The following is a 23,708-nucleotide window of genomic DNA, read 5'->3' as shown; positions in this document are numbered from 1 at the left end:
AGAACTGGGCAAGATAGCTCTATGGGCGGCTTAAGTGCTTCACACCTCTCAAATATCGCGAAATTCGCCGAAACTAAATATGTCCTACGTTCTAGTAAGAAAATGAGTTTATCGCGTAGATCGGAGTCTGTGTTCAACAGAACATATAATTGTACAACAACAGGACTAAACGGTAACCGAATTCATGACGAAAATCGACGCCGACGCCGATCAATGCAACTCTATATCAATCGGGAATGTCTACATCTCTGATGTGATCATGGTATGTTATGCTCCTGATCCAACGCAACACCTTTGTCCACGAGGCGCCGTTCATTGTGTTTTACAGTCAGCCCCATAAGGGGCGGCAGGGCGAACGACAATTTTGGATTTGAAACGTTGGTTGATGCGTCGATTACCACGAACGCTAATGGAACGTCACTTCATCCAAGTCGCCATAATGCGTGAAGTAATTTCTTCCTTGATGAACACCGACAGAGACACGAAGTGATTTTGATATACCCAGCACACTTCAAAGTTCGCTTTTCGGACGGTAGTAGAGCAATTTAATCCGCTAGATCCAAAAATGCAAGGTAAATAGAGCGTTGTCCCTCACGGTACTTCTCCATGAATAACCGCGTATGATAGAAAATGAAACGCTTCGACACATTATTTCGAAGTATTTGAAGGAGCTCCTCCTCCACGTTAAGAAAGTTAAAGAAAATCAGTTGAAATACCGCCGGACAGACGAACACAGTCGATGGTGGACTATATAGAGAAAAATTACTTAAAATAATGGCCGTGAAGCGAGCAAGGGCCAAATGAAAGTTTTTAATGAAAAATAGAGAGAGATAGAGAATAATATGGGTCCAAGAATGGATCCTTGTGTGCCATAGAAAAAAGGGAAACAGAAACGGAATTTACCTCTATCAAAAAAACGCTGCATAATCGGCTAGAAAAGTAGTAGTAAGTAAAAGTAAACCATGTAATACGAGGGGAATATTAAGTGGGACGAGATGGATAAAGGTAACGTATGATTCATAGAGTCGAAAGAAAATTAAGAAAAATTCTTGTAGGTGCCGTGTATTTCCTGTCGACATAGCCCGATAGAGTTAAATAGGCCAGTGGTTCTCAGCAAGAGAAAAAGTTTAGGAAACCCATAGGGACCAGATCCAGAATTGTCGTCAAAGCTTGCTTGAATTATAAAATAATAACAGGGAGAATTGCAGAAGATATAGGGCGGACGACACCCAAATGGAGAAGAGACGAAAAGGAGAAAAGCCATACACCGAGGAAAAGTAACTGCCAAATAAATTTCACGATAATTGAGTCGAGTTATCAATGAAGCTTGCGAACTTCATCGGAAAAATTCGAGTTTCCGGACATTAATACGACTGCGGCAGATATTCCTTTCTGGACTTTCAATGACTTTACCGAAGATCGTAGGGATCAAAAAGGAACGCAATCAAAGTGTTTTTTCGAGGACAGAAATTTTTCCCTTGCCGTGAGTTTCAGTGACCAATCAAATTGGGTAAGAACGTTGGAACTTGAAGAGGAACATAACGAGGAAGCAAGTTAGTTGGATCTGTACCAAACTTGGAGAGGACTTAGTCACACATTATGGCAGTGAAGTTGGAAACCTCTATCAATTGTCTTACCTTAATTTTCGTTGACAACGTTCTATCAAAGCTAGATTTTAACATTCAGTCAAGTTTCAGAAATGCGGATGACTTGATATTGGAAAGCAAGGGCACCCAACAGCTTGGTAAGAAACAACCATCTACATTTTGATAACAAATTTTTAAGCTAATCAAATTTCATCTATATAATTCGACGTAGTAAGAGGACGTCACGGACATCGTGTTACGAATTAGGATAAGTACCTCTGAATATGAAGAGTTGCTTGGATGATAACTAGTAGATCGATGGGAAGTAGGACTGATAGCGCGATTGATTCAGTTCAGATACGTGGTGCTATTAGTGATCTTGGTGAGGAAGATTTGCAGAAGGAAGCTAAGATTGGAGGAATTGTCGAATTGACAGTGGCATTCGAAAATAATTATTGAAATATTAGCGGCAACTTTTGCCGGGATGGTGAACCAATAATTACACTACTCCGAAAGGGACGGAAGAGACCATTTCAACTGCGGATAAGATCAGCGCTAACGCTACTTTGCGTGCTATCACAACAGGCATCGTAACAGTAGATTTTGCAAGAATGTCAAGGAAAACGGCAGAGTTCTAGGCATTTAGTATCAAACGACGTACTACAGGACCCATCGTAACAGCGGATCGATTTCGACTTACATGTAACAAGCGTTTATCATATATCAATGACATCTTATGATGTTACAAAAATCTATGTAGAAGCTGAAGCCGAAGGCCGCGTAAATAGTCCACAGTCCGTTAGTACTACAACTACTTAGTGAATCGACGGAATTCAGCGATATAAAGAGTTTGCGTCAACATGGGACCAAATTCAAATTTCAGTACTCATTTTATACACGCAATGTCGCTAAACCATAGGGATACTTACAATCGATTTTGCTTTATACGCACGTGGACCACATTCCGGTGGGTGTACCAGGGGATAGATCTCAGTTCAAGAACGGACTATACCTGGAGCTTGATGGACCAGAAAAGTTACAGATGAGCGTCGGGTTTCTGGGAAGTCCTGGAAGGAGCTAACACCTTTCCGAATTGACCATCAAATATTCAGAAATGATGTCAGATACGAGGCTAACATGAAAGCCGCGTCTGATCGCCTCAAAGAGTCCAGTGTCAACACAGTGACGGCAATAAAGACGATGAATATGAAGAACTGGAAATGCGATGGTGGGTTTCTTATAGCGAGAGCAAGTAAGTTAGCAATTCGTCTAGTCGTTTCAATTGCGATAACGATATAGAGCCAGGAAACAAAAATATATTCTTTCATCATCCGAGATTTATGAACAAAAGGAGACAGAAACTAAATTGGCGGCATATACACCAATATAGTATGGGAAGCACTTGCGTGCCAGACGAATAAGGACGATTCTATGGTAGAATGAATCAAAAATAAGATGATGAAACAGGAATTGCCTAGAATTTTTTTAGATCAAATTTTTCAAAGGTTTGCCATCTCCGCCTCCATCAAATTACCATCTAAGAGGTTATGTTCTTATTCGATGCTGCATCGGCGTTGAATAGACTTTATACGTTTTCAGAACTACTATCAACCAAAAAAAATGTTCTCACCGCCGATTTAACGGATTCATTTTAAATATGCCATTCACTTCTATTTGTAAAAGGGAATTTTATGTTCTTAGAAGAAAGAGCGTATCCACGGATGAACTTTCACACAGCATCGATTCCTACATTCAAGATTTATGTTGCAAGATCAAAAGGCTTTAAATCCTGTTACCCGATATAAACACTTCACTGCTCAGGTTTTATGAACATGATTTACATACCCAATAGAATATATTGGAAACTCCCACGCAGATCTTTCAAGTATACCTGGAGTTCGTAGACTTTTATCTTTCATTGGACCAGTGAATTATAATATTTAAATTATATCCGAAAAGATGCTTCCAACATTGCCGATTTTTCAATTTGCCTCATTCAAATGAGCTCCACATTTTCCCATTAATGAAGGCGCCACCAAACCATTACCAGACACTCACCCAAGTCAGGGGGCATTTACTTCGGCTCATTTTCAACCATTACAATAAATTACTTTGCTACACAATAAACACGTCAGGTATGAGTATCGGAAACGCAGGATGGGCTCTACAATCTCCGGAGCATTTTATTTTTCCAGGTGTTCCTACCACATACATTTTACTCGATTACGGGGTTTTCCATATATGATAAATTACACTTGGCTTCATAGCATCATCTCAATGATCATCGCTCGGTAGCTGAACTGATCTCGTACGCGTCGTGGTTGAATATCAAATGTATAGAATCAGATAGTCTGGCAAATCGAGATGCGTTCGTACGTATATACAACAGTTGGGATCCGCTTTGTTTTACGTAGCTGGAGTCATTAAATTCGTGAGAACCTGATTGCAGCCAGCCCCAGGTCTGGTTACAATTGCTTCCAGGCCTCACATCACATTACAGTCTAATGAGTTTTTAAAATCTTCTGACTTAATCACGGCTCCAATTGTTGGTAGTGCCTTATTCGCATACATCTTCTACACAAGCATGTACTTCACAGCCTGTATCTTGGGAATCTCATGCTGGGTGAATGGGCCCAACAGGAAATGAGAGAGTTCTGGAGTGAATCTGCTTTGAAAATCTATCGACTGAACGTTTCCTTTATTCAGGAAGTTATTTTTGAGCTATTTGAAAAAATATAACAGATTTGGCTCTAAGTATAAGAATAAATGATTGTCTATATAAAAATTGCTGAAAATATCCCACTAGAACTCCTCAACTTTCCATTGGATCACCCACCAGAAAGTTCGCCCACATAATAGCCCCCCTGGAATAGAGTGGATAATTCATAAACAATTCAATTTTGCAATTAGAAAAGCAAAAACTCCAGCACGGCTGCACTTTCCAAAATAGCCAGCATACAGCCGGTCTACAAATGGAGCCACTTGCTCTTGATCTTCGGGACGTGACTCAGCCGCAATCTCGTTCCACTCCTTGTTAAGTAAGAGATCTTACGACTTGGCCCGCCTTGCGTCCTATGCAAGTCTAGGCCCGTCTCCCGTCTCGTGTATCTTTTCTTCGCAAGCAGTACTCTCCTATTCTTTACGGTCAGCGGAATACAAGAAACACATTAAGAAGACCGGAATAGAAACCACTCGATGAACCGGGACAGGCACTCAAATGCCGACATCTAGAAGTGGCTGCAGGAATGGGGCCTGTTGCTTTATGTACTGCGTGCAACGTGGACTCGAAGTAGTTTAGCCAGTACTAGACTAGTTTAGCAGTTGATCGACATATTTACGATGTGAACTTTATCCAGTTAATATGCATTAGAGTACTCACATGCAGCGGATTAGGTTGCCGAATGTGCGAGGAACATGGACGGACTGTTTGCTGGAGTCAGCTTTTTTAGAGTTTCAAGTGCTATGGAGTAATGGGACAAGTATGGAAAGTAGAGCAAATAAAAAAATGAATTAAAGAGGCTTTAAGCACGTAACACTTTGAGACCGATGAGCAACATGGGCAGGAATTAATTAGCAACCCTAGCGGAAAAAATATTCAATGCGGAGCGACTCGAATGGGAATAATGTGCTTATGGAGAAATAGAACTTTAGGAACTACGAGTATCAAGCATATTTGCCAAGATCCATTTCACCTTAAAGACCCTGTCCTAGTAAAACGAAGCATTTCACATAAAAACTTATATGGCAACTGCTTAGAAATGCATTAAACATTCGACATCGTGGCTGACCCTTAAAATTATTCTAATATCCAGAAAGACAAGAAAGTTTTCTTTTAAAGTTAAAGAAGTTCTGGGCTAACCGCAGATACAAATATCTAGAAAAAACTAGTTTTTGTCTCCTTTGATGAATCTTTTTATGGGAATAGTTAAAATAACTCTTGAACACATCAAGCTTGATAAGCAAGGAGAAGATTGATTTCCGCTCTGGATCGTCCTGCATTAACCACCTTTCTGATCATTGTGAAGCAGTGTACAGAATTTAAATCCTCGACTCATCTACCGATTTCGAGTGCTCGACACCGGAGCGACGTTCCGCGGAAATCAATAGCAGTTACGCTTTATCGAGATAAAATCTCTGAACAACTTCAAATCCAAAACGGAATCCGCCAGAGTTTCCTCCTGCCGCCAATAATAATCCTTTTTGTTATCAATGATGCTTTCCATTGCTTGTCCTGGGGGTATGGAGGGGTTCAATGGACGACATCACGACTACACTGATGACATCCGCTTGCAGGCTATGCCACGCGATGGAACCTAGTGCCCCAGGATGGACAATGAGTGGATCGCCCTAGAGTTACATGGTGCATCGCCGTTAAGGAAAAGGGCAAAGTCTTGCCAAAAACCGAAAACGATGGCGACTTTGTTGAAGTTCTGCACTTCATATAATATCTATATATATATTTTTGTTGCTCGGTCCAGATGAGTTGCATCAACGCCATAGCTAGATCGGGCGCGTGTGAGATTCATACGCATTAAAAACCCAGCTCTCAAACTCTGATCACATGAGACCATCGTTTAGGCATAACTTAATGGGATCGATTGTCCTTCAGCTTCCCTCCTTTTTGCCTCCTTCAGCAACTCGCTCTGGGTTCTAGCTATCCCCTGATGTTAGGGATGAGCTTACGTCCTCGTAGATTTTTCCCCATATATATTATCATTATATTTATGATTATATAACTCTGGCCTTACCGCACTCTTGCGCTATACACACAGGTGAAAGATAAAGTAGATTGGTGGCACCAGTCATGTTATAAGTGTGTTTCGCGCCACCGATAATTGACAGCTTTCTTGCAAGCGTACTGTACTGTACTGAGTATACAGTACGTGGTGCTATGTAGTAGCCTGCTTAGAGATGACTGCATGTCCACCCACTCCATTTTGATAATATTTTTCTTTTTACAATTCGTTATCAAAACCACTTGTGTTTCTTCATCAGCCGGGATTGGTCTGGTTCATTCCAGCTAAGACTACACAGCTCTTAATAACACCGTCGTAGACCTCCATACTTTGTGTATAATACGCTGTAAAAAAATACCTCCAAGTCATCTGTATAGTCGACAATCGTAGCCTATTCTGACATGGCGGAAAGCAGTTACATAACACTGCATAGCAGAGGATCACAACTGAGTTTGGGGTACTCCTGCTACGACGATCGACACTCTGAGCCGCGATTCGTATCCCAACAAAGACTAATTCTCGACCAACCCCGCCAAATATACAAGGACCCTCAAAGTGATATACATGCTTCCATGACCCGATATTTTCAGCTATATTTTCTATGATCGCATCGATCAATCTCGACATCGGCGTTAAATATGTCCTTCTCAAAATCTTCACCGCGGGCGACCTGGATTTATGTCAGCGTTTTTTAATGCCATGATTTCACTATGTTCTTGATATAGATTATCGGGTGATCTGTGTGAACACAGTGCTGCTAACATCCCAAACGACTCCCCTGGCTAATGTGATGCTCACTTATTTCAGCTCCAAGGAAAGCCTCAGGTGCCTTCCTCGGAAATCTTTATAAGTTTTGTTGGCTTTCACAAGCTCATAGCTCGACCTGTTTGGTTTTTGGCTCAAACCCCGGCACCGAAATTCCAACAACCAATTTAATTTCATTCCTCTTATTGCGAAGTTTCTCCTTCGTAGCGGCTTTAGCTTTATCTTCACATTCTATAGCGATACACTGCCCGGTAGACCTTATGTCTGCCTGCTGTATTAAGGACTTTTCAATTTGATTCAAATATTCATCATCATCATCATGAACGGCACAACAACCGGTATCTAGTCTAGGCCTCCCTTTATAAGGAATACCAGACATCCCGGTTTAACGCCGAGGTCCACCAATTCGATATCCCTAAAAGCTGTCTGGCGTCCTGGCCTACGCCATCGCTCCATCTCAGGTAGGGTATGACTCGTCTTCTTTTTCTACCGTAGATATTGTCCTTATACACTTTCCGGGCTGAATCATCCTCATCCATACGGGTTAAGTGACTCACCCACCGCAACCTATTGAGTCGGATTTTATCCACAACCAGACAGTCCTGATATCGCTCATAGATTTCGTCGTTATGTAGGCTACGGAATCGTTTATCCTGATACAGGGGGCCAAAAATTCTTCGGAGTATTCTTCTCTCGAAAGCAGCCAAGATTTCGCAATTTTTCTTCTTCTTCATTGTCTTGTACTATGACGCTATAGTGAGACGTTTCGAGCGAAACAGTTATTGTAAACTGAAATAGGCTCTGTTGACTACCAACAACCGTGTGCGGATTTAGTCAAAGAATTAGTCCGCCATTATATTCTTGGAATTATTGAACTGCAACATAAATTCTCGTTTTTGAAGTTAGCATTTTCCAAAATTGACGAATTCTGAGCTGTTGTGACCCTTCTGAGAATGTTTGATCCTTCAACTTGTTTATAGATGATAATTACGTTCGATCCTATAAGAGTTAAATCTAGCTCTTCCCATATGTTTTCCAATGTTCAGTGGTTCAGTGCGCTGACCATACATATCCAGTCACACAATAAAAATGTTTTTAGTGCATCTTGATCCATCACACTAGACATACTCGGACGCACATCAGCTTAATGGCAACATCATATTTCCACGTTACTACAAGAGGTCAAGATCACCACGTCGTAGCAAAAATCGCCCCTGCTCACCCTATAGGCTACAAATGTTCATTTCATTTTACATCTACCAAGAGTTTAAGGTCTATTCTTCATATCTTTCGAAGGTACTTTCGATCTCCTATTTTTCGTGGTTTTATTTGAGTTCATGCCCAGACACAAAAAAGTTTTCCGGATAGGTTCGGATGTGTATTGATAGTAGTTGAAGTTCGCACATCAGAGAGCCGATAAGTGTAGCCCACAGGAGTGCTGACAGCACACCTCCATAGGAGCAGCCTCTTGTTGCTCCTGTCATAAGATAGTGACAAACACATACTTCATTGCACAGCAATCTCTGAGTTAGCATAGTACAGATTTACGTAACTAGTGTCATTCTCTTTGACAGCATCACAATGTTTCTGGAAAGACGCACAATCAAAAATTCCTTCATTGTTAATGAACACCCCCATCACATATTCGCTTTCAGAATTCAGTCTCGGAAACCAAGGAGTGAAGAGCAAATTCACGTAATTTAAATACATGCAGGTAAACATGAGTCAAGTCTAGAGTGTGTGAAAGTATCATTCTAAGAGAGTCCACTTTCTCGCTGCTTTTACAAGTGGAATTCAGAAATCATTTGGTTGATTTCCTGCATCTTTGGAGTTCCCGGTTCTGCCAGGGAACTGTTTTATCGCTTTTACTTTAGGTAATAGGGCAAGTCTCTTCTAAAACATTCTGTAAATGTGCAATTCAATTTCCATTCGATTCTGTCGGAATAAAAACTATACTTAGCTGTGAAGAATTAATATAGCAGTGACCACGCCCTAATTTATATGGAGCTTCGTCGTTTTACGTAAAGCATTCTCCTTTTTTCCGTCCGACTAGCTCCGTGATTAGAGCACTAGGCTATCATTCGGAAGGTCGTGGTTCAAATCTTACTGAGGGCAGTGGAATTTGTATTGTGGATTGACGGCGGATACCATTTAACTCAGTTGTGAATGAGTACCTGAGTCAAATCAGGGTAATAATCACGGGCGAGCGTAATGCTTACCACATTGTCTTCTATAGGGCACTGTAAACCTGAAGTGTACCGTTACGGTCTTCAATGAAGGCCCTGACCCAATTGGATTCTCGCGCCAAGGATAATTATTATTCTCTTTTTTTCGATTATGATCCTTCTACGATTTGTGGTGTCCCAGCTGTACAGTTAAGCGCTTTGAGGCTTAGACTTAACCCCACGATCTTCTTAAGACATGGATTGATTTATTTACAACAATCAGAGCCCCGCTGTGACAAACAACAACGGTGCCAGTCTATACTGAGTGCATGCCTCAGCATTCATCCTGGTGAATGCAAGATCTACCCAAATCTCTCCTGAACTAAAGAGTACGGCACTCGAGTTGAAACGCAACTCTACGTTTAAGGTCCGAAGGTGTCATGTCCGCTTGAACGTGACGACAACCCCATGACACTCCCACTAGAGGGCTAACCGCTAATAACCGGACTGAAAGTACATGCCCCAGGATTTTTCCTGAAACATAGAAATTCACAAAGCTATCCCGGTTCCCATGGTACCAGTATACCCCTGATAAAGATTCGTGGCCTAGGCCGCTTCAAATGAGTTTGCGTGCAGACTCGGGTCTGATCTACATCGTTCTACGTGGAATAAGGGTGGGTACATGCAAAAGGGGGGTGCAATTTTTTTTCACCAAATGTAGTCATGTGGGATATCAAATGAAAATCGTCGATTAGTACTTTTCAAAACTGGTTTGAGCTTTCAGTTTATTTAATTCACTTAGCAGATGGTGGGGGCTGGAAAAAACGTATTTCTTTCACAGGGCCATTCTCAAAACCTACCCAACCGAAGAATCCGAAAATAATCAAGAAGCTGCCAGTTTATGCTGCCTAGGCTCCGAAACACCCTTTCATACCAGGATTTATTCAAATAAAGTTAATAATAGTATATATAATATAATTTTTAGTAATTGACTGCAGAACCCCCCTTAAGTTCATACTAGAATCGTTAAATTTTGCAATAATATAGACTATGATATAGAGCACCAAGTTTGGTGGAAATCGCACTATTAATAACAAAGTTATAATAGGTCAAAGTTCGCTTCACTGCAAATTCTAAGACTTTAAATATCAGCAGTACCATAAAGTGGATATTCTGACATAATATACGTATTTACATTATGTGGTAGAGGGGAGATATTTTTATAAAAAGAATACACAAAACCTTTCATACTTGAAGCGTTCAGCTTCCAGTTTCCCGACTTATTTTTTTTTGGGGGGGAGTAGGGCAAACGCGTTTACGCACAGAATGTTGGATTTCCGCAACAGTGCCCCATCGGACTACCAACTAAATACATCTCTATCATCAGAGAACTAGCCTGGAACCATTTCACACTTTACTTCGGGCTAGCCCTACCGCTATCGCGGATTTGGGAGCCTTCTAGTCAGGGAATTCCTTTCACCAACAGGAGAGGTCCCTCCACCGATCGAGTTCAATCTTCCTCGCAATAGGAAGAGCCCGAACATAATGCGCAACATAACTCTAGCTGCTAGCGCTCTTCAGCATCTCTCTGACAATGTTGTCTGGAGAGAGTTTCCCTGTGTCTGCATAAAGCTGCCGACGAAATCCATCCCACGTTTCTCAAGAGAAAAATGTGTGTTCGGCGTCGTCCACCACTCCATTGCAGAAAACACAATCAGGAGGTGGTACCTTCGCAATCTTGTGTAGGTAAGACTGAATACCTCCATGCCCACTTAAAAGTTGGATAAAGAAGTAATTAATCTCACCATGCGTTCGGTTCAGCCACGGATTTAAATTGTCGATAAGCTGTGTAATCCATCTACCTGTTGGCTCATTTTGTCAAGGGAGTTAGCACTCGGTAAGGTTGCGTTGACGTTCTTCACGGGCAACCACCTCTCTTAAGTTTTCGCCCTTGCGGCTCTAGATAACTTTACGCTCCTTAGCAAGGAGAGCAACGGTGATCACTCCCGCGATCACCATCACGGCCGGTTCGACAGTGACATAAGCAGACGCTGCTCGCAAAGCTCCCCGTCTCTACAATTGAGCAAGGCGCTTACGAGGCACCTCCTTGTCAGGGGCATCAGCCCATACCTCCGCGCCATAGAACAGAATCGACTGCGATGCTCCCGTAGATATAGGGACACCAACACTCGCCATTAGCCGACTCAAGGTCGAGACTCCAGCTGCAGCCTTGTGCTGCTGTGATTTATTCGAAAAAGCTTATCTTCGACGTGAGCATTAAATCAAGGTATTTGACAGTTGATTTTGACTCTATAGTTAACTCGCGGATCGATGTGGGGCGCAGAGTAGGGATTCTCTTTCTGGTCAAAATGACTACTTCGATTTTTTTCAAGCCCAAAGCCGAAACCATGAGCAGTCATCCGTCCGCTTACCGGTCGCATCAATTTGCCAAGTCTGCTTTGCCCCGTTCAACTGTGCGTCCGGCAACAAGTGCCGCAATGTCATCTGCATAACTGACCAGGCACGACTATTCTGGCATATCCACTCTTGACAATCTATCGTAGGGAGCGTTCCAGAGGTCTGGCGCTAGGATGGATCCTTGTGCTACTCCCGACGTGATCTTCATCCTCCTTTAGCCGTCTAGCGTCTCATAGAGCACGGAGCGGTCTTTCAGATAATGAATATCCGCAAGAGATACCTTGGCACGTGGAATGAGTTTTCTAATATGTCTAGCCTATCTGTCTATCTTACGGAATTGAAGACATTTCTAACATCAAGCGGTATGTGTGCCTCATCCACGACCTCCATAACGGCTTTCAAAGATCTCCCTGCTCTGAATCCGAACTGCCTTGGGGATAAGTCCCCGCCAGCGTGGATCGCTTTAGCAAATCTACTCATGATGAGCTTTTCGAGAACTTTCCCGGCCGTGTCAAGCATGCACAGCTACGAGCAGTAGCAAGTCAGGAGGTTGGCGGAACGCCATCACGGTAGGAACTGCTTCTTTGAACTTTGTGAAAAGGGGGCAATCCTTGACGCATTCCGCGCTATTGACATCAATTCGTACGTAATGTCTGGGGAATAATGCCCGTACAGTATGGTCCATCTGGTCGGCAGCTAGTATGCAGGGTTTCCATGCAGATTCAATTTTCCGGGTGACAAGTTTATAGCCAAACCGGGTTCTCATTCGTTGACTAGGTTCTGCCAGCCGCGAGCTTTGCTTTTATTTATCGCGCTGCGGAGTCTCCTTTTTGCTGATCTATACTCTGCCTTTATATAAATATTGTACCAAACGGCGGAGCTTATGACATTCCTTCCGTAGGTCGGCAATTTCTGCCAGTACATAGAAGGCTTGTCACGACAGAAGCCCCCCCCGAGGCATGGAAGGCTCACACACAGTCGTTATCAGGGTCATCACTGAGTTTACGATAGTATCAGCTGCGCCAATACCTGCGACATTCCACACGCAGGGGAACGAGAAGTTTTCCAGCACTAACCGCCCACCGATGTGCCAGAGATCTCGACGCAAAAGTGATATCAGGAATGCTTCCTGCCTAGGCGCCGAAACGTTGGCGTGGATCCATTGTTTAAAACTATGAGCTAGGTGCTCGCCATTTCCAGGGTCCGTTTCCCTCTAGAATCCGACTAAGGCATACTCCATTCAAGGGCACTGACATTAAAATCACCGCGTACCAGGATTCGAGCTTCCGTGCTCGAAACGGCGTCCTCCAGAGGATCAAGCCGGCGCCGAAAGCCCAACATCGTCTCATTCGGCGTCAGGTAAACCTCCCCGCTACCGTAGAGCACCCCCGTTCCAATTCCTTTCATGTCCACTATGTTTTATCTTCATAAAACTCCCTTCACTCTAAATGGAGGAGTCCATCGTGGAAACTTTGATTTTCAAACTGTGGGTTTGGTTCACGTTCTAGCATTTTTCCACAGACACTCCCGCGCGATGGTAAACTGTTCCTCTGACATTTTATCATCCTTACAGAAAATTCCAACAATAGGGGTCAGAAACGAGGCTGGAGTGTGTGCATGTATCCTCTGCTTGTCCGTTTTCTTGTGTTCCTACAGAAGGGATCAACTTCATTAAGATCTTTCTCGATCACCTCTTAAAATGTTAGTCTTTACTCCAGCTGAAACCACAGAGCATTTCAAAGCTTCAACTCCCACTGCTTGCATGTCTCCATCTTCCGCTAAGGGTTCTACTTCCTCTGGGTAATACTTAACGCTAAATAACGTTACCAATTTAGCCCCTGAAAATATTTCAAGGGCTTTCTAATCAATCAACAACGAAGTAAGATAGTAAGATTGGAGAACCTACTTTGAGTGGAAGAGCAATAAAATAGGATTTCCGAAACTATATAACACAGGCCAGTATAAAACAAGCATGATCTTCTCTCGGGTTTCAGCCGACTGAAAGACTGACTGTGGTTATGTCACTGCAATTGATGAAATATATCAAAGGCAACTCTAACTTCTGGTCAAATTCACAGCCTACTTTTTGCCCATTCTCACCTTGCTTGTTCATGCAAGTAATTTAGTTTTTCCTTCTCCCTATTGTGTTAAACTTGTAGACTCTCATATTCCTGTAGAAAGCTTATGAAAGGCACAATTCTCAAGGGAACAATTGTGCAACACCCAATACACAATATTGTTAGGAGCGGTAAAGTGAAGGCAAAGAACATGTTTATGATACTTTAACCAGATTATTTGATCCTTCTTATGTTCCGCTTCAATTGAAGTAAACACCATTTTCGTCTTCACAATTACCACAATTTATTTTATTGAAGTCTCTTAAATTGATATGAATATACGCTTTTTCCTTCTAATAAGAGTGCATGCGGCGTTTTCAATCGGCATTCATCTCAAATGATCCATTTTCGCTATTAGAATAGACGGAAGCCAACAGATTTTCCCATTTACTCCAGCCCCCCTTCTAAAATCGTGACATATCCAACGTTTTCCCACAATAACTCAATAGTGAATTTTATTCAAGCTGTTCAGCGCTAATCTACCGTAACATGACTTTATCTAATCAACTTCTTGATATGTCATTGTTCCAGTAATCCAAGCCGTATACGTTTTCATTTCAATGCATTTCAACTCGCTGCGATAAAAGGCAACGTGACCGCGGCAACCTGAGACGAACTACTTGAACACAATCCAGAATTCTGAAGAAACACATGTCTCCCATTCATGTAAACACGCCCGATTTCGAGAATTACTAATAAGATAATTCTACAATTTCGAGTTTTTTCCCGGCTGGAGAAAACCCCCCGGTGTGTATAGGATGTGGGCGGAAAATTAGGTTTTTATTTTATCAAGAGCCTCACCTGAAATCGTGCTTAGACTTCTTGAGATTAGCAAAGGGCGTTGACCTTAATTTAAGGGCCGATGGGTGCTGAAGAATTTTTGAATATTTTATTGGATAAGTTTCATATCATTCTTCCTTACATAAATATCTAACGATGGAAAATAGATCTTGATTTGAAAATCAGCCCCTTGAGATTGAAAAAAAGTCATTGCTTATGTGAAAGGTAAAGAATCAAATATGAATTTCTGCGTTGGTAGCAGGTACCTTAAAGATATTTCACCGACACTTTAGACGCTTAATTGGTAATTGCGTAAACGTACACATAACATTGTAAGTGCATGGAGTTCTCCATGCTCTCAAGAAGTAGAAAGATATTAAGTGAATGTCAATGGAACTATGCTAAAGGGTTTCGGGGATTTCAGTCTTAAGGCACTTAGGGCACTTGGTGTCATCTTACAAAAGCCAGGCTAATACTGAAATTTCAAATAATACAAATTCTTCCCGATATTTACGAGGTGTCGTTGTGTAGAGAAAGCGAATGCGATTAGAGGCAAGTATATTTAGAAAGAAAACTGAACGCGTGAGGTTCTCTCTAATGTTTGACTGACTAATTTGTGCAAATGTTATTAGACACTTTATGAGGACTTTAAGATACAGTCAAATGCAGAAAATTGACAAAATCCACCCGATATGAAAGCTCTATTCAAATCTTTTGATGGGATTTAGTTTCTTCCTCCCATCGAACCAGTTCAGGTTTTATCCAATGCACTCTTCACGAAACATGTACATACGTATGTACATATATCCAACAGAACCGGCGAATTAAAGAAGGTCACAATGGGTCAATAGTCCAATTCTTTGTTTGTGATCTTTTGTAGAACGAAGAGCTATTTTTTCCCCACAAATAAAGTCACAATGCAAGATTGCCGGAGCGGAACAATCCATTTGCTTACCTAGTTGGAATGAGAGCTTTGAATACTTCCATTGTTTGACCTCTCCCCAAGGAGGGCATGTACAGACATAGACTGTTAAATTGCTAGGAATGAAGCGATTAGCAACAAAATCTGTTTACAAAGTAATCATGCGGTGGAAATGCAAATGGATTTGATGATGCATACTTATTTACAGATAATAGTCATGCAAAGAGAAAATAACGTCCACCAAGTACCTCGAGCTTGGAATCCGTCTAGGGAAGTCTCGCACGGTTTTGAGAATAATTCTTTTGGTATTGTCCCAGTAATTAAAGATTAATTTGGAAATATTACAGCTCGTATAGTGGAAACATAGCATTTTTTGATACATACAGTAAACCTAATGCGAATTCATTATGCCAGCTAACACATTCAAAATTTGTGAAGACCCTTCCTGTCTGATTATTTGTCATCTATACACTACTATCTGTCAATTTTTTGCATCCACAACTTGTTTCAAGCTATTAGATTGAAACTCGTAGTAATGGACTTCACTGGGTAGTTCAGTACTACACTCACTAGCGATCACCAGGCCATCTTTCTCGATATTGGAGACAACCGATACGACAACAAAAAGCAACCCTCCAGCAGCAGAACAACTTAATCTGACAGAATTTGAAGAGGGTACATTTCTGGTGGTTTCATAAGGTCATAACCTGATAGGTAGAAGAAGCAGGACAGTTTCCTCAACGCACAGCCAAGAGGCGCAACGCAATCATATTTATTCTTCCCAATAACACGGCGATTCTGATAGAACCGAAGATTGAGATATTAAGAACGATCTACCTCCGAACGTAAAGAACTTTATCAAAGGATAAAAGGAGGCGAGTCAACCGGAATTTCCGAAGTAGTCTTAACTATACGAGCGACCTAGCAGAGATACTACAGGAAATTGTGTCTTGTAGTTAATATGAATCCGTCGAGTCTTGCCTTTTGCCCTGCCTGTCAAATCATCATCATCAACGGCGCAACAACCGGTATCCGGTCTAGGCCTGCCTTAATAAGGAACTCCAGACATCCCGGTTTTGCGCCGAGTTCCACCAATTCGGTATCCCTAAAAGCTCTCTGGCGTCCTGACCTCTCAGGCAGGGTCTACCACAGACTTTCTGGACTGGATCATCCTCATGCATACGGATTAAGTGGCCCGCCAACCGCAACGTATTGAGCCGGATTTTATCCACAACCTGACGGTCATGGCTAAGGAATCGTCCAGCCTCTCGAATGCGGCTATGAGTTTGCAATTTTTTTTGCTAAGAACCCAAGTCTCCGTGGAATACATAAGGACTGGCAAGATCATAGTCTTCTACAGTAAGAGTTTTGACCCTATAGTGAGACGTTTCGCGCGAAAGAGTTTTTATAAGCTGAAATAGGCTCTGTTGGCTGACAACAACCGTACGCGGATTTCATCGTCGTAGCTGTTATCAGTTGTGATTTTCGACCCTAGATAGGAGAAATTATCAACGGTTTCAAAGTTGTAGTCTCCTATCTTTACTCTCCCCGTTTGACCAGTACGGTTTGATGTTGTTGGTTGGTTGGTTTTTGGTGCTGACGTTGCCACTATATACTTTGTCCTGCCTTCATTGATGTGCAGCCCAAGATCTCGCGCTGATTACCGCCTGCTCGATCTGGATGAAGGCATGATATCGTCAGCATAGGCCAGTAGTTGGGTGGACTTAAAGAGGATCGTACCCCTCGCATTTACCTCAGCATCACGGATCACTTTCTCCAGGGGCAGGTTAAAGAGGACGCATGTTAGCGCATCCCTTTGTCGTAGACCATTGTTGATATCGAATGGTCATGAAAGTGATTCTGCTGCTTTCATCTGGCCTCGCACATTGGTCAGGGTCAGCCTAGTCAGTCTTATCGATTTCGTCGGAATACCGTACTCTCTCATGGCCGTGTATAGTTTTACCCTGACTATGATATCATAGGCGACTTTAAAGTCGATGAAAAGATGGTGCAACTGATGTCCATATTCCAACAATTTTTCCATCGTTTGCCGCAGAGGCCGCAGAGAGAAAATCTGATCTGTTGCTCATTTGCCTGAAGTGAAGCCTGTTTGGTATGAGCCAATGATGTTATGGGCGTATGGGACTATCCGGCCTAGCAAGCGGAGAATCTCTTATAGATGGTACTAAGCAATGTGATACCTCTATAATGGCTGCGCTGAGTGATATTTCCCTTTTTATGTATGAGACAGATAATAGCTCTTTGCCAGTCGTCAGGTATTGATTCGCTGTCCCACACCTTGAGCACAAGTTGATGAACCACTTGGTGTAGTTGGTCGCCTCCATATTTAACCAATTCGGCTGTAATTCCATCGGCTCCTGGCGACTTATAATATTTAAGCCAATGAATTGCACGGACTGTTTCTTCCATACTTGATGGTGGCAGTATTTGTCCGTCGTCTTCAGTTGGCGGGACCTCCAACTCGCCGATGTTCTGGTCATCATCCCTCTTTGTCACGGCAGGATGAACATCGAGGTATGTAAGGCTTCATTCTACTAACTTGTTGGTAAAAATTCCGCGCGTTGCTCCCTACAATTTTCGAGTTCACAGACCTATTGGTTCTCCCAGGCTTCCTTTTTCTGTCTTTTGAAGTCGATTCTCCGCTCGACGGAGTTCGTGATAAGTCTCCGCGCGTGCCCGCTTCCTTTGAGAATGCAACATTACTCGGTATGCAGCATTCTTCCGTTCCGTTGCTAGCTTACATTTATCGTCAAACCAATCGTTCCGACTCTTTTTGTGGTAGGGGCCAAGTATGTTTGTGGCCGTATTTATGATAACGTTCTTCGGCCTGTAGAATACTCTTATTTAAAATAATAAGCCGCAGTAAGAGAAGGATGAATCTCAGGCGATTGTTTTATGAGACGTCTTCTCGAAAACTTATTTAATTAGAATTATATTTTGAGGGATTCCGAACAGAGCCCTCGAACTGACAATTCGGTAACTAATTTGTGGATAATGGAAAAATTATTCAGTAGAAGACATAAGTTGGTCTTATGAAAACATGAAAAACAACCTAATTTACACTCTGAATATCCTTCTATCCATGGAAAAGATGCACATACATAAGTCGTGAACCTAGTTCTCGATGGGATTGCTAGGATGTAAAACGGATGAACGTCTGAAGATGTAGATTGTTATGGCAGGACTTCCTCAATGTTTCATATCTCGACCTCATTTATAAATTATAGTTTTTGGTGGTGTGTTTGGCCTTAGCATTTCGGAATAGGTAGCAGTGATTAGTTCTGGAAATAGCCGACTACGGTTAAGAGGATTAAGAAAGACGTGAAGTAATATGCAAATGAAACAATCCTGGCGGATGAAAAGATGGAGGAGGTCCTTCTGCTTAACTACAAGAAAAAAACTATTGACGGTACCCGAATTTTTGAATACCGCGGTTGATTAACAATGCGTAACTGAGATTCATGCTCGAAAGACGGCGGCAATAAATCTCTCTCTCTAGTAAGATGATGCCTAATATCGAGGGAATGAGTTGCAACCGTTGGTCGCTAGTAGCCGAAATAGTGCATGCGGGAACCTTGACCAGCACTATGAACTAGAGAAGACGGAATTCGCGATGAGAGTGTTTAGCGCATAGAGAATACTATCGAGAATTCGGAGACAGGAATGAGGTTAAGAGGCTAACACTGACAAACCAACTCTGCGGAAACTCTACCTCATATATTGTCGAACTTACCTTGGTAGGAATTGGAAGCGTTGGCACCCGCTTTAGGCATTGACAGTCCATCTAAATAAAAGAAAATTACTAGAAGTAAAAAGGCAGGTATCTAACAAGGGATATGATGATTCTGGTTGGAACGGAATTTTGCAATCCAAACAGGGAATTGGAAGCAAAGTAGTCTGATCTTGAGATCACTTTAATTTTGGAATGTTTAGATTTCAGTGTGTCTGGATAGCTGAGTGGTTAGAGCGCAAGACTGTCGTACGGAAGGTCGCGGTTCAAATCTCACTTTTGGCAGTGGAATTTGTATCGTGACTTGACGTCAGGTACCAGTCGACTCAGCTGTGAATGATTACCTGAGTCAAATCAGGGTAATAATCTCGGGCGAGCACAATGCTGATCACATTGCTTCCTATAGGGTACTGTAATCCTGTAGTATACCGTCCGTTACAGTCTTGTTTCTGCCGATGGTGGCACCAGTTTGATGTCACCCGAGGCATACTTCAACAACAACATCAAGTTGAGGTTATCTCGAGGTAACCTTCTCTCTGTGCTGTTGTATGGAGCAGCACATGGAAAGTAACCGCCATTGTTACTCAAAAGCTCCAAACCTTCGTTAACACCTGTCTCCACTATGTTATCGGTGCACTCTAGCTTGCGAAAATCTCGAACGGAGACTTAAGGCGACATACGGGCGAGCTACCGGTGTATGTGTTAATTGAAGAGCGGAAATGGCGGTGGATATGTCATACTTCAAAAAGACTATGCCATGCAGTGTCATCTATAAATGCGGCGTACAATTTAATTACATTTACCAGTTTCGATCCCATACATAGTGCCTGGTTGCAGCTGTCGTGGAAAAATGGCCAGAGCGGCGTCTTCAATTTTGAAACATATCACTCGCACTGACGAGAACCGAATATTTAAGGCTTAAACATGGCTGAGTGGTTAGAGCGCAAGGCTGTCGTACGGAAGGTCGCGGTTCAAATCTCGCTGGTGGCAGTGGGATTTGTATCGTGATTTGACGTCGGACACCAGTCGACTCAGCTGCGAATGAGTACCTGAGTCAAATCAGGGTAATAATCTCGGTCGAGCGCAATGCTGACCACATTGCCTCCTAGTGTACCGTTACGGTCTTGAATGAAGTGCTCTAACACACTTCAAGGCCCTGATTCAACATGGATTGTTGCGCCAATGATTATTATTATTATTAAACATGGCAGTCGATGAGAAACAACCAACAGGTAAACCGAAATATTGACGTCTTGGATTGCTACCGCCGGACCACGCCTATGACGGAGAAAGGTAGCGAATCCGATCTAAACGAGCCGACTCCGATTTCGAACAGGACAATGACTAAAGAAGAAGGAGAATGGTATAGTGGCTGCACCTGAGACGATCTTGTAGAGCAGTCCTTATAAAAACTACATTAACGTTTGGGCATTGCATACGAATCCAGCGCTGAACACAATCACAAGAGCCACAAATGACCCCATAACATTTAGGGTAACCACATAAAATTATTCAATGCCCACTTCCAGTCTCATCCACCGAATCATCCAATTCAACATTTCAAGGAAGTTTTATTTTCGAGACCCTAAAGCGTATTCATGCTTAATTCGATTACAAAAACCAGAAAATAACCCCAAGGCGATTTATATTATATAATTTATATAAGATATGTAAGCCAAGGGCTTAATTACTTTCTTTTCAATGATTTGACTCCAAATAACGTGCATCTATGTATGTTATAAATTGTAATGTTATTGGAACTTTCTGATAGATCAATTAAAAATCTGCTAATCGAAGAGAATGTTTAGAGCTATACCCTACTTAGTCCAAGAATTTATTGACTGTTTCGACTCCAATTACTTGTTTAATGATTTTAAACCAGTTCAAGCCAGTAGTGAACAATTAAAATCTTACAGTATATCATTTAGCCTCCAAACATAAGCAACAAACCGCAATCAAAAAGAAATGAACTATTTAACTAAGGTTAACAACTTTTCCAGTGCATACTCTACCTGCTATTACGAAACCATTCAACCAACTGAACAAAAGGTAAAGGCGCCCCAATCGAAGATCAATGTGCAAATAGCATTGATTAAACGTTCGACACTAGTTTGGCTAATCAAAGTAATTTACAATGAAATTAATTGGTGAAAGCCTCCCACGACCCTGGTCGTTTGCTTTGCTTTACATCACAATGAAGTGAAAAGAAAGCAATGAATGGAAACCCAATTAGAGAGTTTCTGTGCAGGTCAGGTCAATTGTGGACCTGCCTCATAATGATAAGGAGAGTTGCTCCAAAACTGGTATTTTTTGTTCACAATAAAGTTGTAAAAACCGATAGGGGCGATCTTAATTGGATTTCAACCTGTAATCCATGATGAATAAACCAACTACCCAGTCTACGACGGGCTTGCTACATACCAAAATTTAAATATGAAGAATGATAATCACAAAACCGTTTAACTGCAGAAATTATGGATAACCGTTTTTAGAGATATTTATTCGATATATCTGGCCCGCATAGACTAATATATTTATTGGCTAATCCATCGTAATGAACTTAAGGTGACAGATTCATTCCAAATAACGCTCAATGTAGGACACATGGAGCTATGAATTTAACATCCATTCAAAACTACGAGAGCAATTTTTTTCTCTCGTGCCTGGGACTTGACTCTACTAATATTTATGCTCATTTTTAGCATAAAATGTGTAGCAACCGAATTCGGTAAAAATAATAGATTTTGTTCCGCCTTTCACCTCTGTAGTAAGTTTTCCTAAGTATCTCCCGTACTATAGCATGGTAATTTTATCTTGTTTGCATTGGGATTTCAAAGCGGGGAACCGAATATCTTTCAATGAAATCGGCCCAACCATAAAATCATTCCAAATGGTAGTAAAAAAGTACAGGCTTTTCTAGAGAATTTTAAACGCCGATATCATTTTTTTGATGACCACTACCAGACAACAAAGGGACGCTTCCTCCTGGTGTGCTTGAAAGAAATCTTTGAATTGTCATCCCCACAAAGAATTATTATTCTATTGTCAGCAGCCTAGTTTTAGCTAAAGCTTTTGGAGTTCATCATCATCAACGGCGCAACAACTGGTATCCGGTCCAGGCCTGCCTTAATAAGGAACTCCAGACATCCCGGTTTTGCGCCGAAGTCCACCAATTCGATATCCCTAAAAGCTGCCTGGCGTCCTACGCCATCACTCCATCTCAGGCAGGGTGTGCCTCGTCTTCTTTTTCTACCATAGATATTGATATTGGATCATCCTCATCCATACGGATTAAGTGACCCGCCCGCCGTAACCTTGAGCCAGATTTTATCCACAGTGTCCGGATAACTGAGTGGTCATGGCATTGCTCATAGATTTCGTCGTTATGTAGGCTACGGAATCGTCCATCCTCATGTAGGTGGTCAAAATTCTTCGGAGGATTCTTCCCTCGAACGCGGCCAAGAGTTCGCAATTATTCTTGCAAAGAATCCAAGTCTCCGAGGAATACATGAGGACTGGCAAGATCCATTGTCTTGTACAGTAAGAACTTTGACCCTATGGTGAAATGTTTAGAGTGGAACAGTTTTTGTAAGCTGAAATAGACTCTGATGGCTGTTAACAATTGTGCCCGGATTTCATGGTGGTAGCTGTTATCAGTTCTGATTTTCGACACTAGATAGGAGAAATTATCAACGGTCTCAAAGTTATAGTCTCCTATCTTTATTCTTCGATATATTTTGTGTTGCTTTCATTAATGATGAGATCTCACACCGCCTGCTCGATCTGGATGTAGGCAGTTTGTACGTCCCGGGTCGTTCTTTCCATTATGTCGATATCGTCAGCATTGGCCAGTAGTTGGATGGATTTAAAGAGAATCGTACCCCTCTTGCATTTACCTCAGCATCACGGATCACTTTCTCCAGGGCCAGGTTAAAGACGACGCATGATAGGGCATCCCCTTGTCGTAGACCGTTGTTGATGTCGAATGATCTTGAGGATGATCCTGCTGGTCAGCCTCGTCAGTCTTATCCATTTCGTCGGTATACCGAATTCTCTCGTGTCCGTGTACAGTTTTACCTTGGCTATGCTATCATAGGCGGCTTTAAAGTCGATGAATAGATGGTGCAACTGTTGTCCATATTCCAACAGTTTTTCCATCGCTTGACACAGACATAAAATCTGATCTGTTGCTGATTTGCCTGCAGTGAAGTCTCTTTGGTATGGACCAATGATGTTCTGGGTGTATGTGGCTATCCGACCTAGCAAGATAGCGGAGAATATCTTATAGATGATATTCAGCGACGTGATACCCCTATAATTGCTACACTGTGTGATATCTCTCTTTTTATGTATAGGACAGACAATTCCTCTTTGCCAGTCATCAGGCTTCACTGTCCTACACCTTGAGTACAAGTTGATGAACCACTTGGTGTAATTGATCGCCTCCATATTTAACCAATTCGGCTGT

The 23,708-nt window shown here is 42.0% G+C and overlaps 1 protein-coding gene across 4 annotated transcripts in view; it reads right to left on the bottom strand.

Annotated features, from left to right (window-relative positions):
* LOC119659142 (tight junction protein ZO-2) overlaps positions 1–23,708 on the bottom strand; it is a 155,438-nt gene that overhangs the window by 118,920 nt on the left and 12,810 nt on the right. For all 4 annotated transcript variants that reach the window (XM_038067084.1, XM_038067081.1, XM_038067083.1 and 1 more), the window contains exon 2: positions 19,244–19,294. In XM_038067084.1, the coding sequence (XP_037923012.1) occupies positions 19,244–19,294 (51 nt within the window). The remainder of the gene's footprint in view (positions 1–19,243; positions 19,295–23,708) is intronic.

Source organism: Hermetia illucens, chromosome 6 (genome assembly GCF_905115235.1).
Source record: "Hermetia illucens chromosome 6, iHerIll2.2.curated.20191125, whole genome shotgun sequence".
In the NCBI taxonomy this organism is placed as follows: Eukaryota; Metazoa; Arthropoda; class Insecta; order Diptera; family Stratiomyidae; genus Hermetia; species Hermetia illucens.
The sequence above is the reverse complement of the archived record's forward strand: the minus strand, read 5'-3'. Positions and strand labels throughout refer to the sequence as shown.